Genomic DNA, 16,460 nt, shown 5'->3' with positions numbered 1-16,460 from the left:
CACACCCCTGGCGATGGGTGGCGCTCCGTGCACATGCCCGGCTGGCAGGTTTGAATGCCCAACAGGGGACAAGGCGACACAGTAAGACACGTATGGCCACAGGAAGGCACAAGTGCTGCAAGCCCCTGTCTGTGCTGGGGGAGGACTCACAAGAAGCGTTAGCCCTGGTGGTGCTGAGTGACACCCACCCAGGGACGCTAGATCTGTAACAGTGAGAGCACCAAGCAACCCCAGCGCTGGCACCGGGCCCTGCTTCAGTGGCCAGGCTGGCCCCACTGCCAGGGAAGGACGCTCTCCATCTGCTCATTAGCGCCCCAGACCAGAGGTTGCCTGACCCCACTGCAGTGCTGCCCTCTCAAAGCTTCTGGAGCCAGACACACCCAGTGATGGAGCAACCTGACCCTGGCTCCCCGTTCGCTCTCCCTGCGCAGAGGCCCCTGCCCTGCCCCCTCCCTGATTAGAATCTGAAGAACTCGTGTAGCCATCAGGATCAAACTATCTAACAGTGCATGGCAGATCCTCTGCAGGCCCCTTCGTTCTCCTCTCCAAATCACACAACGTGGCCTGTGGAACTCACTGCCACAGCACAGCAGTGAGGCCAAAAGCTGAGCAGGACTCTACAAAGGAGCAAACTTTCTCTGCGTAAGAAGGGCATCCAGTGTGAGAACAGTGTCCATAACCTGGAGGCCTGGCAGGCCTGGAAACACTGGCCAAACCCTAGCTAATGGGGGTTGGGTGGGAACTGTCTTTGGGGGCAGATTATCCCATAATTCCCTTCTGCGGGAGTTTCTTGCATCTCCCTCTGAAGCAGCGGGTGGTTGGGATGCTCAGAGACGGGATACCAGGCTAGATGGGCCCCTGGACTGACCCACTGTGACAAGCCCTCGGCTTCTCCTGCTTCCCCCACCCAAAGAGCCAAACAGGCACCTCCGTCCTGTTGCAGGGAAGCAGCAAAGCAGTGGGAAGTCTCCTTGGGAGCGCAAGCCCCTCGTGTGTCCCCTCTCACAGAGCGCTGACCTCCCCGCAGCAGACTGCCTGGCCCTGCACACACCACAGCACTTTGCCATTTAAAGGCACAGTGTGCAGAATACCAAAAGCCACACAGACCCCCCCCCAAATCCCACCCCCTGGTGCCAGTCTCGTCTGCCCCAGGCCTGCTTTAAACCAACCCCTCCCCCCCCAAAAAAACCCTGGCCTTCATTGTGCTCCACTGTCACCATGTCACACAGAGGCAGAGAGCAGCAGTGGCCACAGACGGGCTGGGCTGTTTGTTCAGCAGTTCTCAGGAGACATTCAAATGCCCTTCGAGCAGAGCGCTGGCGCTGGCTGGGAAACACAGACCTGCCCGGTAGCTTGTGGCAGGGCCAAGCTGTGGTCTCAGCTATGCACTACCTTCCCCAGCCCTCCCTCAGCTTTCGAATCACACAGCTAAGCCCCAACCCAGGGGCGATGCCCCCTCCCGGCTCGAGTGCCTACGGTCCTGAACAGAGCCACAGGAAGTGATGCTGTTCCTGTGCTGTCAGCTCCCCACACTGCTGCTTCCTGCACCAGGCCAGTGCCCGCCGTGATGGCGGTGTGATGGTGCCAGGGGTCTGAGCAGGATTTGGCTTTGCCCCAAGCCTAGGCCCAGCCACACATGGGATCAGCAGCGAGGAGAGCTGCAGAACCTTGCAATATGAAGTCAGAAACCCAGCCCCTGCTCTGCCTGTCTGATCCCACAGCATATGGCTCAGGTGGCGCATCTCCGCCCCGCCTCTCCCCCGAGAGAGCCTCTGCTGCCCCGTCCCCATGGGGCACATGTGGCCATGGTAGAAGTGCTGCCAGGCAACTGGCTGGGGGGGAGGGGGCAGGTTAAATGGCTTCCTTGGAAGGGGCCTGGAGCTGCTCCTGAGCCAGTGAGGTCAATAGGAGTATTGGCAATTTTGGCATCAACTGTAACAAGCCCAGGTCAGGGCCTTTCCCCATCACTCAGGAGCGGGAGGGGGAGGGGGGGTTAACTGGCTGGGATTAATAAACTGCTGCTGATGTTGTAGCAAAGGGAAAGGTGCTGGCACCCTTCAGTACTAGGGGCGGGGGCGGGTCAGCACTGAGGACTGAGAAGGGCTACAGGAGGTCAGGAGCCCAGGGCTGGGAAGGGCCCAACTACTGGGGGAGGGCATTAGCCAGCAGCGAGGTGGGGAGGGGTAGGGCCCAGGTGCAGTGGGAGGGGGAATGAAGGGCCCAGAGACACGGGGATGGAAGGCCTGACACCGGGGCAGGGTGTCCAGGCCAAGTTCGGCAGGGCCGGAGCACCTTGGCTGCCCCTCCCTGCCAGCAGAGCCATAGACTATCATAGACTATCAGGGTTGGAAGGGACCTCAGGAGGTCATCTAGCCATAGGCCCCTGCTGCTCTGAGATTGCAGAGCACGGCTTCAGTCAGGGCGTCTTCTCGCCAATTCCACACAGACCCCAGGGAGGGGAAAGTTGAGGCCTCCAGAAGGGCTCGCTCTGGCCTCAGTGAGGTCGGTGCTAAGCCTTCAGTGACTTCCATTGTAGCTGGACTGGGCTGTAGGGTGAGGGCCATGCCTTTAATCTGAATAATCCCTCCCCAGAAATCCCCACAGCACCCATGGGGCCAAACTGGGGCAGAGGCAGGCCTGGGCCAGATCAGCACATAGGGTTGCCAGGTGTCCGGTTTTTGACCGGAAAGCCCAGTCGAAAAGGGACCCTGGCGGCTCCGGTCAGCACCGCCGACCAGGCCGTTAAAAGTCCGGTCAGCGGTGCTGGAGGGCTAAGGCAGGCTAGTCCCTACGTGTCCTGGCACCGCGCTGCGCCCCAGAAGCGCCAGCCAAGGGGCTCCACGTGCTGCCCCCGCCCGAGCACCGGCTCCGCACTCCCACTGGCCGGGAACCATGGCCAATGGACGGAGCCTGCGGGCAAGAGCAGCACGTGGAGCCTCCTGGCCTTCCTGCCTAGGAGCCGGACCTGCTGGCCGCTTCTGGGGCACAGCACGGTGCCAAGACAGACATGAGCCTGCCTTAGCCCCACTGACCGGGAGCCGCCCGAGGTAAGCCCGTGCCCCAACCCCCCAACTCCCTGCCCCAGCCAACAGCCCATACCCCCTCCCACACTCCAACCCCCTGCCTCAACCCACAACCCCCTCCCACATTCCGAATCCCTCGGCCCCACCCCCCAGCCTGGTGCCCCCTCCTGCACCCCAAACCCCTCATCCCCGGCCCCAGCCCAGAGCCCCCCCCCCAGCCTAGCCCCTGTACCCCCTCCCACACCCCAGCCCCCTGCCTCAACCCACAGCCCCCTCCCACATTCCGAATCCCTCAGTCCCACCTTCCCAGCCTGGAGCCCCCTCCTACACCCCAAACCCCTCACCCCCAGCCCTACCCCAGAGCCCGCACCCCCAGTTGAAGCCCTCATCCCCTCCCTCACCCCAACCCCCTGCCCCAGCCACTGAGGGAGGGGGAATGTAGTGAGCGGGGGTGGGGCCTCAGGGAAGGGGCAGGGCTAGGTTGTTCATTTTGTGCTATTAGAAAGTTGACAACCCTATCAGCATATGGCTCCTGTGCCCTATCCTGGGACCGGGGTCGTGGGCAGGGGCCAGTCTGGAGCAATAGGCCGGGGGGCTAGTTCTGTGCTGCACCTGCAGGACCCTGGTGCCACGGGGCTGCAGTTGATGAGGCAAAACTGGAGGGGGGCCAGGGCAGGAGTGCGGGGAGGGGCAGGGAGCAAAGGGACCCTAAGCGTCAGTGTCCCTGCGAGAGACAAGGGGGAACCACTGGAGCTGTTCAGAGGCTTGGGGGTTTCAGAGGACCCTGGAGAAGCTGTCACAGCCCGGACAGGCTGCACCACACCAAGCGCACAGGGATGGCCAGGGCCCCGCTAGTGACAGGCCCGGCAGGAACCAGATGCGCTGGCAGCTCTGGCAGGGAGGGAGGAGCTGGGGTGCTGCTGCCAGGAAGGGCTGATCCCTGCACCTTCTCGGGGGGACAGCGTGTCCGTGGCCTCCCCTAGTCCCGTAGCATGAGCTGATTGGCCCAGGGTGGGCTGGGGGTCAGGGGCAAAGTGGCAGGGCCAGAGAGCACCAGGGCAATGCGAGGGGGGCGGAACTTGCTTCGGGCTGGGGCTGGACATGGCTGAGTGGAGACGGCGCAGGGGGTTGGCAACAAGCTAGAGAACATCCTCCTCTGGACCCCCCCTCCCCCGGGCCCTCAGGCAGCAGTTTTAACCCAGCCCATGTGGCCAGGTTTGTTCCTCCCCAGGGCACTCACTGACCCCATGAGACAGCAGCACTGGGATTTCAGTGAAGTTCCCAGGTGTTGCCGATCCCCCAAACTAGCCCTAAGGGGTACTCCCTGTCAGAGAGACGGGGGCAGGGGTGGCAGCAGGAGACCCATTTAGCACCAGGCCTGGGCAGGGTGTGCAGGTGCAGAAGGGGGTGGCAGGAGGCCCTTTCAGTGCCAGGCCCAGACAGGGAGCCCGAACGCGGAGGGAGGGGGGCAGCGGGAGGCCTGTTCAGCACCAGGCCCAGGGAGGGCCTGCCTTGGCAGAGGGGCAGGAGGCCTGTTCAGCAAGGGAAGCCCCATTCAGCACAAGTCCAGGGCAGAGCGCGTGAGTGCAGAGGGCCAGCCTGGGGGATGGAAGGTTCAGTAGCCCAGGGCCCCCGGCTAGTGCCAGGGGGCTTTCACCCTGCAGTGCCTCTGCTCCAGGGGAAGCTCAGGGCTGGTCCGTTCAGGCGCTTTCTCAGCAGTGAATCCACTCAGAAAAGGTGAAATAAAAATAAACCTGCAACTAAAATACTCCCAGGGGAGGGGAGCCGCTGGGGCTGGCACCGCGCCCGCTGCGCAGTGAGATAGCTCCCAGCCCCGCTCCCCGCACTGGCAAACCTGCACCTGCGCCGAGTCTGCTCCCAGCGCGGCACTTGCTAAATGAGACGTCTCCTCGCGGAGTTGGGTAATTTGCCCATCTGCGCAGAGGCATGCGAATGGAATCGAACTCGGCGCCTGTTCATTGACTGCATCCTGGGCTCAATCAGTGAAGGACCAGTCCAGCCCTGCGGTGACTAGGGGCTGCACGGTGCCTTGGAGGACAAGAATGGGGAGGGGAGAGCAGGGGGCCACGGGACATGAGCGAACATTCCCACTCGCCGCAGCCACGTCCAAACTGTTAATTCTCTTCACTTTCAATTCTTGCTGTATTTAATTTCCACAAAAGGGAGGAGCTGGCAGAGCTGGGTAAGGCAGGTGCACTGCAATGCTGGCACATCTGACCCACAGCCATGCAATGCCCTCAGTCCTGACCCACAACTCCCTGCTAGCCCAGCCCTGGGCTCCCCACACCGAGCTCTGCCAGTGCCCCTCAATCCCATCCTGCAGCCCCCTGCTAGCCCAGCCCTGGGCTCCCCACACCGAGCTCTGCCAGTGCCCCTCAATCCCATCCTGCAGCCCCCTGCTAGTCCAGCCCTGGGCTCCCCCAAACACACACAGCTATGGGGCGGCTTCTCAGTCCTGTCCCACAGCCCCAAGCTATCCCAGCCCTGGGCTCCCCTCCAACACACAGGGCTCTGTCGCTGCTCCTCAATCCTGACCCACAGACCCCTGCTATCCCAGCCCTGGGCTCCCCACACCCAGCTCTGCCGGTGCCCACCAATCCCATCCCACAGCCCCCTAATAGCCCAGCCCTGGGCTCCCCACATGCAGCTCTGCCGATGCTCCTTAATTCTGACCTGCATCACCTCTGTGGCTCTGTCTACACAATAAAGGCCTGTTTTAAAACTTGCTCACTAACCCATTTTCACACCCAAGGTGGCCAGGGCTCCAGCCCATAGCTTTATCGTGCATTGGCTGGGCAAGATGATCCCTACAGGGAGCCTAGACATCACTTAATTCCCCCTACGGGTGCCAGCAGGACGGGAGCAATACCTATACCCTTGTGCCCTGGACTTTACCGTGACTGGTTCAGCACGTGTTGGAGGCCGTGTGGTCTTATTTATACAAGACTTCTGAAAGCTGTGAGTCAGCCCCTGACAGCTCCTGGGTGCCAAACACTTTGCACCCCATGCTAGACAGGCCTGCGAGAGCAGGGTCAGGGGATGCTGCTCAGAGGAGAACAGGTTTTTGAGATGCTTCCCTTCCCTGAACACAGGAGTGGCCATTCTTGGGCCCATCTTACCCGGCAGCCGAACCCAGAACCCACCTAAGTTCCCTGTAAGCTGCGTGGCCGCGCAGCTGGGCGGAGTCCTCTCTCCCTGCTGTAGCCCCAGAGCACCCTCCTGCACCCCAAACCCCTCATCCCTGGCACTACTCCAGAGCCCACAACCCCAGTCAGAGCCCTCACCCCCCCACACACATACCCCAACCCTCTGCCCCAGCCCTGAGCCCCTCATCCCGGTTCCACCACAGAGTCCGCACTCCCAACTGGAGCCCTCACCTCCCCTACCCCAACCCTCTGCCCCAGCCCTGAGCCCCCTCCCACACTCCGAATCCCTCGGCACCACCCCCGCCACATGAATTTTGTTATATGCACCAATATGAAGGTGATGTGTCACACATGACCTCCATATTGGTGCACATAACAAAATTCATTCCGCACATGGGTGGGAAAAATTAGAGGGAACACTGGAACCCACCCAGGCTGGAAACACTGCAGAAAACGAGTAGCGTTTTGCGGGTGAATGGCAGCAGGAAGCGCACAGGGCTGTGAAAACATCCGGAGAGAGCGAGACCCCAAACTACAGTGGATGTCAAACAGGCGGGCTCCCTTTGCAGTTTTGGTTTATTTGGACCCCAAACACCCACAATCCTGGCTGTTTGAACCCCAGCCCCAGAGCTATCCATTACAGATGGTCCCTGCGTGTGTAGCTCAGCCCCTGCAGAAGAGTTTCCATCTATTGATCTCAAAACACTTCACTGGATTGTCCTCTCCATGCTACAGAGGAGGAGGGACTCACTTGAGGTCACACAGCCACACACTGGCAGAGCTGGGAACAGAAGCCAGGTCTCCCCATTCTCAGCCTGGTGCTTTAACCAGTGGACAGCGCTGCCCCAAGCATGGCTGGGGCTCAGAAATACGCGGAAGCTTTTGCAAGATGCTGGTGCCAGAGCAAGTGCAGAAGGCTCATCTGCTCCCCTTGTTCTACCCTCCTCCACTGAAATGTCCCCTTACGTGGCTGGAAAAGCTGCCCACACTAGCGCTCTATGCAGGAATCTCTCCTTTTCCTGCACAATGTTCCTCTGGGCTGGAGCCGAGCGGAGCTCACTGTGACCTGGAAAGATCTGAGGTTTGGTTACACACAAAGGAGGAGGACAGAAACAATGAACTGAGCAGGGGAGGGGAGGACAAGATGGGAACAAAGCAAAACATTAGGAGGAAATAAATCTAATTAATCCTTGCCAGGGGAGAGGCAGAAGAAGATGGTGTCCAGAATGGGGCTGAACTAACAGGGATTGAGTTCTGCAGCCATATAGCACCTCCTGCCCCAAAGGAATTGCAGCACCCAGCACTGAAATGCAGCCTCCTCTGAGGTGGAAAGTGGCAGCTGCTTAAACAGCCACTCAGGGAGCCACAACTCAGCCATGGTGTCAGAGGGCTCAGTTCACCCCGTGAAGCCGGACAAGCTGCATTCACTTACACCAGCCCTGAATTTAGCCCTGGGACAGGACATGAAGCCGGATGTTGAATCTGGGGAGATGTTGGATCTTGGCCAGGCAGGCTCCCAGGTTAAGGCCCCAGCTCTGCTCTCTTTAACAGCCTTAGTGTTTCAGTGTGCAGTATGGACTGCAGAGTCCGTGTGCAGGCACTGGCCAGTGCAGACTGGAGTGCCAGAGAGACCCATAAGGTGTGTCTGTGTCCAGCAGCCTCCATAAAGAACCCCCGTATCTTCATTACATTCAAGCCTTGTCTCTTGTTTCCTGCTGGGGGCACTACAACACCAGAGCTCAGGGGCAAGGGGGAAGGCTGCCAGCCTGGGGCTCTGGCTGCTTTAAACCAGTGCGGCCGGTGCGGTGCCATTCCCCACACTCATCAGATCACAAAGCCAATTGACAGCACCTATACCACTTGTGGCCCCTCAGCTCTAGGGCACCAGCTCCAATCCAGCCCAGGGCCTTTACCTTCATGGCTGTTCAGTGCCTTGAAGTGAGTTGTGATGGGTCTCAGCCTGGTTCTGCCACACACCATCTATCACCACAGCCAGCACCAACAGGCAGAGAGGCCGTGGGCTGAACACACCTCAGGATCCCAGCTGGAGAGGGCATGTCACCAGCACCGGGGTGAGGCTCCGAGTGGAGCTGTGGATGCAGTGGGCGCTCCTGCCTGGGCTGTCTGTACTCTGCTAGAGTTCAGACTCCAGACTCCTTCACCTAAGGAGCTCATCACATGGGCGCTGGGTTCTATGGGAACATTTGCTTGGCTCCTAAGTCACCGATGGGCGCAAAAGGGCCAAGCGCAGCATTAATTAGCACCGGTTCCCAAAGCAAAAGGTGGCAGCAGCAGCCTTTCCTGCTCATCACTTGGAGAAAGCAAACCTGGGTCAGTGGCTTGTGTTGCAAATCAGAGCATTCACCTTGGCAGTAAGCCAGGCGCCAGCACTGAGCCAGCAGCACATTAGCATGCATTAGCATGTGCTCGCTGGTTGGCCGCTGGAATGGGTGTGCAGAGCCTGGGGGCAGGGCTGTGCTCCCCACACTGTGCATGTTGGCTCAGTTGCTCAAAGGATCATGCGCTGGGCGCAGGGCAGGGACTGGTGCCTGGTGTGGGGCTGGCTCTGGGGTTCCCACAGCCTGGTGCCAAAGCAGTTATTCGGGGCCCCAGGCAAATCTACCTGTCTGTCCCCACAGACACCCCAATCTATCTAATGGTTTTATCCTGCAGCCCACCAGCATAGTGTCTGGGTGCCTTCTATGTATGATCAATAGCAGCAGCCAAGTCCCTAGAAGACATCGTGGCGTCTCTGGCTCCTTGGGCAGGGGTCAGAGCTCTGCTTGGGGTAGGGTGTTTGGTTTGTTTTTGGGGGGGAGGGACGTTCACCTGGAAACCCAGCCAATGAAGTAACCTGGCTCTGAGAGAGCGGGGATGGGGGCGCATGGCAAACAGGGAGCAGCAGGGGAACCCCCATGGAATGGCATTCACAGCTGGCTGCAGCAGGAGCCAGCCAGGGCACTGCATGTGAAGGGACTGTAATTGGTGGACACCACAACGGGGGCCCGAGTCCGCGCAGAACCTGTGGGGGAGCAGCAGAGATGGGGCAGAGGCTGTACAGAGGGGTCCCAGTGAGACACAAACTCATGAGCCTGGCCTGGAAACCAGCAAACTCCTGTTTGGCTCTAGAAGAGACTGGGAGGGCACCCTGGGTACAGGGCCTGAGGAGCCCTCTGCTGGACTATCCCCTCCCACCCAGGAGCCAAACAGGAACCGCTATTGTTTTACTTTGAATCATAACTGTTTAAAGCCGCTGGCCCAAGGGGATTTCCCCTCCCTGTCAGCGCTAGTCCAATGCCCTTCGCTCAGCCACGGCTGATTCATTGGTGGGACCCACCGGGCCTAGCGCTTACAGGGTCTGGCAAATGGAACCTGCGAATTGTGGTTTGCCTGGTGCACGACTAGTACTGTAGAGGTCTGGTTACCCCAGCACCAGCGGCTGTAACAATGACCGTAGTATTGACCAGCAGCTTTCACACCTCTACAGCAAAAACACCTCTTCGTGAATCCACGCCGGGGAGACTGAGGATTGAGAAATGTGACGTGCCAGCCCCTCGCTGCAGAGCCGGGACAGCCCAGCAAGGGGTTCCCACTGCATCCACATCTCAGCCCCTGGGATACAGGACCACATCGTCACCTCCCAGAGTTCCAAATCCCAGCAAACCGACGCGCCCCTTCTCTCTTCACCCTTGACTAACAGCAGGCCCCACCCCCTCTCATCACCATCACCACCAGGGGGACTATTGTCTCCAACCAAGCCCCTCCCTGGACTCACCGCTCCCTCTCCACTGGCTGAACCTTACGGTTTCAGTGCAATTCAAAGCTAATCCTTCTAGTATCAACTTTCAAATGGACATTGGGATTTGAGTGACACAGAGGCTCAAATAATGGATCCTGCTTCCCAACCTTTAACCTCCACCCTACCCCAACAGTTATGCCGGTGCCCCTCATCCCAACTCAGAGACACCTGCTAACCCAGTCCTGGGCCGCCCACCCGCCATGCACATGGCTCTGCCAGTGCCCCTCGGTCCTGACCTGCAGCCCTGGGCTCCCCTCTCCACAACTCTGCCTTGCCCCTCCATTGTGACCTATGTTCTCGAGCCCCTGGCAGATGAGCTGGGCTGATGTTGCACCTTTTTAGGGTCATGCTCCTGCTATCACTAGGTGACTGTGGGATCATGGGTTGCTGCTGGGAAGAATGGGACCCCAGCACATCAGGGAAGGCTCCCTCCTAAGGAGCTGGAGAAGCAGGGAGGAGCTGATGGCTCCATGTCTCTCCCATATCCCCGGTGCTTCCCCTTCCCTCTCCAGCCCTGCTACCTGCTCAAGAGCCAGAAGGCAGTGGGAGGAGCGTGAAACAGGCTGTGACAGCCCTGGAGGGACCATGGGGGCTCATGAGCTGCAGGAATGTAGAGAGGGAGCAGCCAGCCTCTGATGCCCCCAGAGGGAGGGGAGCTCCCACACTCCAGGCAGGGTCAGGATGGACCCGAGTAGAGTCAGAAGCCAGGGCAGCAAGAAGGAGGCTTCGTGGCAGGCAGGGCCTCTCCTCCCTCTGCACAGAGCTGCTCACCCCAGCACCCCTATGGCCATCTGGAGGTCTGGGTATGTTGGGCCTCAAGCAAAGCCCCGATCTGGCCCCATTCCAGCCTCTGGAGGGTCTGGAATGTGGAGCCAGGCCTGGGGCTGGGTCCAAACACTGCCCTGGGCCCATCTTGGGGGTGGGGGGGTGGGGTCATTTTCCTATCCCTCTGTGAGTGGGAGGGACTGGGGGAAACAGGGGCAGCTCCACTAACCCACCCTCTGCCAGTGGCCAGTCAAAATCCAGACCAAGAGAGAGATTTATTTTAGGAACCTCACATTCCTCACTGCAAAGCCCTTATGCAATAAGCGACCCTGAAATGCAGCCACCTCTGTGGTGGAGGATGACAGCACAGCAGCCTCCGTGGGGATTTCTGGCCAATAACCCCATTTCGACCATGTTCTAGCAGAGCAGACCTGGACCTCTGTTGTTTTAAGCACACATGGAGCAAACGGTATGAACCACCTGGCATCTACACAGCGAGAAGGGAGGGCTCTCACCCCCAATGCTCTGGCACTCAGGCATCCTCTCCTGCACCAGCTCCTGAGAAGGACCCGCATCTGGGCAGAGAAAGGCCTGGCAGCTCAATTGAGGGGCCGTGGCCTGGCTGTACCTGGGCTCAGCACCACTGGACTGGGAGGAAAATTTGGCTGATGCATCACGTCTCCATTGCCCAGGCAGGAGACAAAGCCAACCCCAATAACTCCTCATCCCAGCAGGGAGATCCCACTCGGGCCCCTGGCTCTCCCAGCAAGCACCAGCTCCTCCCCCACAATGAGTCACTGCCTTTGGCTTTCCTGGTCGATTTGCTCCTCACAGATCTTGGGAGACTCCTGATTTGAGTCTCTGTTGTGAATGTTCAGAACCAGGGGTCAAACTGGGAAAAAAGCTATCTGTTATGCCCCAGGCTTCGCCCACAAACTAGGCTCCATCCCCTCAAGATGCCCATGAGACCCTGCACAGGGCCATCCTTCCATAACATGATCGTCCTCCCCCTTCACCAGCTGCTTTGATCAGCAGTGAACAGTGCTGACATTTAAACCATCATCATTACTCTCCAGAGTCAACACCCTTGGGAAGGAACAGGGTCAGTTCACACAGTGTGACCGTACCAGGGTCTCTGCAGACTCAGACAGACAGTGCTGCATTGCTGACGCTCAGGTCACACTTCGGAGGGCATCTCGTAGCCATAAGGGCTAAAGACTTCATTCTGCTTTTGAGAAGAAGCTCGGGAAGGCAGCCCCCAGGAGAGTCTCACATCCCCCAAAAGTGCTGTGAATTGGCCTGGGATGGCCCCGGCGCAGGATTCATCCACCCAAGGGGGCTGACCACTTGGAGCCGGACTCCCAGCATCACACCAGCTTCATCACCCACCCTGCCCTGTGTTCCTCGGCTGATGCTCTCAGACACTGCAGTTCCCAGCATGAACGCACAGTGCCTGGGAGGCTTGCACAGACGCATGCTGGTGCTTCAGTGCATGAGGCTGGGTTACCTGGCACGGCACTGCTGACCCCGTTGGGTGCCTGGCAGCCCACACAGCCCAGCCGCAGCCACACACAGCACTCACTGAACACGCCCGCAGCACATACGCCCCCATGGTACGGCACAGACAGCAGCTCCAGATGTTTCCTATCAACCCACTGGACAGGCCCTGGATTATCCAGTGCCCCCCTCCCTGCTGCTCAGTAGGTCCTGCCCCTGCCTCGTTCTGCGCAAGCCTAACCCCTCGCTCTGCCCAACCCCCTGCTTCCCTCCTCCTCTTCCTAAACAGCCTCCCATTCCCCTGCTCCTGGAAAGCCTCCTACCTGCTGGCCCCCAACAGGCTGCCTCCTGACCCTCCCAACCCCCCGCCCATGGCCTGCTCCCCTCCAGCCCAAGAGAGGGACTCTGCAGCTCCCCTTGCTCGGCCGGCTGCCTCTGAACTGTGTGAGCTCAGGGGCTCCCTTGGGGTTAAAGAGGAGAGTTTAGGGAGCCAAGTGCCTCTCCCCACCCAGCACAGTGTCCATTGCCCAGTGAGAAGTGACCTGTCTCAGCAACAAAACTCTACAAAAGTGAATGAATGGATCATGGAAAGTGTGATGACAAGGACAATGCTCCAGCCTCCCCAGGGCCCCTGGCCAGGCCTTCGGCATCCAGCAGCTTCCATTGTTGGTGGTTCCGCACTCTTGAAACTCTGAACCTTAGCGCTTTACAAACATCTATGATCCCTGCCTGTGAGATGTCACTGAACCCAATCTACAGACAGGGAAACTGAGGCATGGATAGGGGGTGGGACTTGCCCAGCGTCACAGAGAGAGTCAGTGGCCAAGCCAGAAATAGAACCCACAAGTCCTGGCTCACAGGCCCTCCTGCTCTAACACACTAGACCTTACTCCTCTCCCAAAGCTGGGACTAGAACCCAGGAGTCCTGCCTCCCATTCATTTCACTCAAGCCCACTAGACCTACTCAAAGGGGTGACTCGATCATAGTGTGTAGGTACCTACCTGGGGAACACATATTTGAAAATGGAATTCAGGGAAGTTCTACGCAGTAGCTCAGACTAGATGAGTCCTTTTGACTCTCATTCCTCCCAGAAAGGACTCTCAGCCCAGACGGTGTGGAGGAGTTGGGAGGTGGAAGCTCCTGTTCCTAGCTCAGACAAAGCAGCTTCCCTACAGGATGGGTGAGGAAGGTGCCATTTCCACTGCTTCCCCCCGCCCTCCTCCCAGTGCATTACCCCCTGCATCAGTTTCCCATTTATTTGCATATCCCCCAGCCTCCACCCCGGCTGCTGCTGGCGAGATGCTACAGCAGCTCCTCCGAGCCTCTCTGCAAATGAGCTGTGCAGCAGTGACACAGATGGCGCCTGACAGCGTTTAGCTCCTCTGGGAAGTGACAGCAAGACACTCGGTGCTGAGACGGCCCATGTTTCACAATCCCACATCTTTGACACCCCAGTATCATCCTGCTGGTGGAACACAGGCCACAAAGATGCAGTGCTGGGGCTGCTGTTCCCCAGAACCAAGAGGAAAGCACATGAGCTTCAGCCCTGGAACCTATTAAGATGCTCGGCCCTGCACGAGGAGAGCCACTGGACTGCACGGAGTTCCTGTAAAAAAAAATCTCCACTCCATTCTCATGGAAGGCAGGACTGGAAGGTCCCAGGGTGGTAACTACCGCCCAGCTGGGCTCTGTGCTGCCTGCCTGCCTGTCTGGGACCAGCCTTTGCAACTCCTCAAATGAACAGCAGTTCTGGGGTCAGAGCAGTTCCCGCTGCACCACACCTCCTATCCCTTCCCAGGTGAGATAGCCCCAGCTGAGCATGGCCAACCCCAGGCGTCTCCAAATCGTGAGACTGGCTCAAAAATCATGTGGTTTTATTTTTAAATTAATGACTGCTGGCTTCTGTTTTGTTGCCTTCTGGTTCCAGAGCCTTTGTGCTTGGGTCACATTTTCAAGCTTTTCTCCATAACCAGGAGGGCCAGAAACTCATTGCTATTCTAGCCCTGGACTTTTCACACACAGTTCTGCTAGTGCCCTCAATCCCAACCCGCAGCCCCTGCTATGCCACCCCAGGACTCCCCCCCGTCAGCTCTGCTGGTGCCCCTCAGTCCTGACCCACAGCCCCCTGCTATCCCAGTCTGAGCTCTCCACACCCAGCGTTACTAATACACCCTAGTCCTCTCCTGACCTGGCCTTTGCCATTTCATTCCCGAGGTCTCCCTTGACACACAATCCCACTGCTGTTCCAGCTCAAATGGGGACCGGCAGCCAAGGGAGCTGGGCCGCTGCTGCAAAGCAGTCACGTGAAGGCTGGCTGGTGCTAGGTTGATCTGATGCCATTAGCCCAGTGAACTGGGCCAGAGTTCAGGCCCCTACAGGTGGGCCCTCCGCCCCAGGGTGCTGACCCTGCCTGCACAGCCAGGCCAGGCCAGCCCCGCCTCTGCCACCAGCTCCACTCTGTGCCCGCCCAGAACTCCCAAGGGGGCTGGACCTGGTCACCGAGCCCCCAGCCCCCCGCTCAGCATGTTGTTAGGACAGGATGGATTAAAAACGCGAGCCAGAGCCTCTGCCTCGTCCCCGGGGCCAAGGTCTCGCCCTGGATCCCTGCCAGCAAGAGCCAAAACGGAGTGAGCCCTGGAGTCTCAGCGAGGCAGGGGGCAGGGGTCGTGGGGGGAGGGGCAGAGCCACGTTCCGCACGTTACTATTCTAGACCCTGACCCTCGGCTCACCAGATGCCATTGCGCTGAGCTGGGCGCTGGCCCATGGCTGAGTCCAGCAGCGCGGGGCTGGCACGGGACAGCGAAGAGCCCCAGGCGTTCCCAGCCGGGCCGGGCCAGGTGCTGCTCCCCTCGGAGTCACTCGCCGCTCTGGGCTCACTCGGGCGCTGCTGAGACCGGCCCTGGGGGAGCCCGGGGCTGCTGCACTGTGCGGGCTGCTGCGGAGCTTCCGTGAAACCCTCCCCCCGCTCTCCGGGCAGCGAGGGGGAGGGGGAGGCGCTGGGAACAGCCGGGTCCGACTGTCCGGCCAGGTTGAGCCGCCGAAGGGAAGCACCAGTCACAGCTCACAGGCTGCGCTTGAGGGGAGCCGCCCCGGGGGGTAACACCCCCCCCCACACACACCCGGCACAACACTCCGAACAACACCCCGAGACAACCCACACCACCACACACCATCACACAGCCCTCCACCACACCCCAGACAACATATACTACCACACCGGGACAACACCCCAGACAACCCACACCATCACACAGCCCCCATTACACCTGGCACAACACCCCCTACTATGCACTACACCTGGCACAACACCCCCCTACCTGGCACAACACCCCAGACAAGCCACACCACCACACATCATCACACAGCCCCCCAGCACACCCGGCACAACACCCCAGACAACCCACAACATCACACAACCCCAATTACACCTGGCACAACATCCCCCCCCCAACCGGCACAACACCCCAGACAACACCTCCCCTCTCCCCGCACAACACACCCTACCCAGCACAACACCCCAGACAACCCCCCCACCACACATCCTGCATGATACTCTGACCCCAGTGCCCCCCACCACACACACACCGTCCCACTACACATCGCGACTCAAACCCCGGAGCCCTCCACGGCGGCCCCCTCCCGCGCCCCGCAGGTATGTGGGTCCTGGCCGGGCAGCTCCTGCAGGCCGGGCAGGCTCGGGGTCCTTTCCTTGGCTCCGTCAGGCCGGTCCGAGTCTCCAGCCCTGTCCGGCTCCGCTGCCCCCCGCCCGGAAGCGCTGGCAGCCCCGGGCGCAGGAGGGTCCGTGCGCGCCCTGCCCGCTCTGCCCTGCCGCGCCCCGGTGCCCGCAGAGTCGCTCCCCGGGCGCATCGCCATGGAACCGGCCCCCGCAGAACAAAGCTCCGCTCCGGACCCACCTGCTCGGCTGCCTCCGGGTCCAGATGCGGCTCCAGCAGCGGGACGGTGAACTGGATCTTCCGGGGGCTGTTGGGCTCCATCGCCTGGGGCTCCAGCTCCGCTCTCCCAGAGACACCGGCAGGGAGAGAAGGACGCGCCCTGCGCTCGGCTCCCCTCCCTTCCCCGCGCCGCGCTGGCCCAGGTTGCCCCTGCCAGTCTCCGCTCAGCCCCGGTGCCTCCGCTCGGGGAGCTGGAGAAGCAGCCGGTGCCTATTGGCTGGTCTGGCGCGGCCCGCCGCCCCCTCCCCCTGACAC

At 60.1% G+C, this 16,460-nt stretch overlaps 1 protein-coding gene across 1 annotated transcript in view; it reads right to left on the bottom strand.

Moving 5' to 3' along the window:
- PPP1R1A (protein phosphatase 1 regulatory inhibitor subunit 1A) overlaps nucleotides 1-16,247 on the bottom strand; it is a 61,205-nt gene extending 44,958 nt beyond the window's left edge. The window contains exon 1 of the mRNA XM_065419299.1: nucleotides 16,167-16,247. Coding sequence (XP_065275371.1) covers nucleotides 16,167-16,247 — 81 coding nt within the window. The remainder of the gene's footprint in view (nucleotides 1-16,166) is intronic.
- Nucleotides 16,248-16,460: the final 213 nt, after the last annotated feature.

The sequence above is a fragment of the Emys orbicularis genome, chromosome 19 (assembly GCF_028017835.1).
Source record: "Emys orbicularis isolate rEmyOrb1 chromosome 19, rEmyOrb1.hap1, whole genome shotgun sequence".
In the NCBI taxonomy this organism is placed as follows: Eukaryota; Metazoa; Chordata; order Testudines; family Emydidae; genus Emys; species Emys orbicularis.
This window is presented reverse-complemented; position numbering and strand designations above follow the sequence as displayed.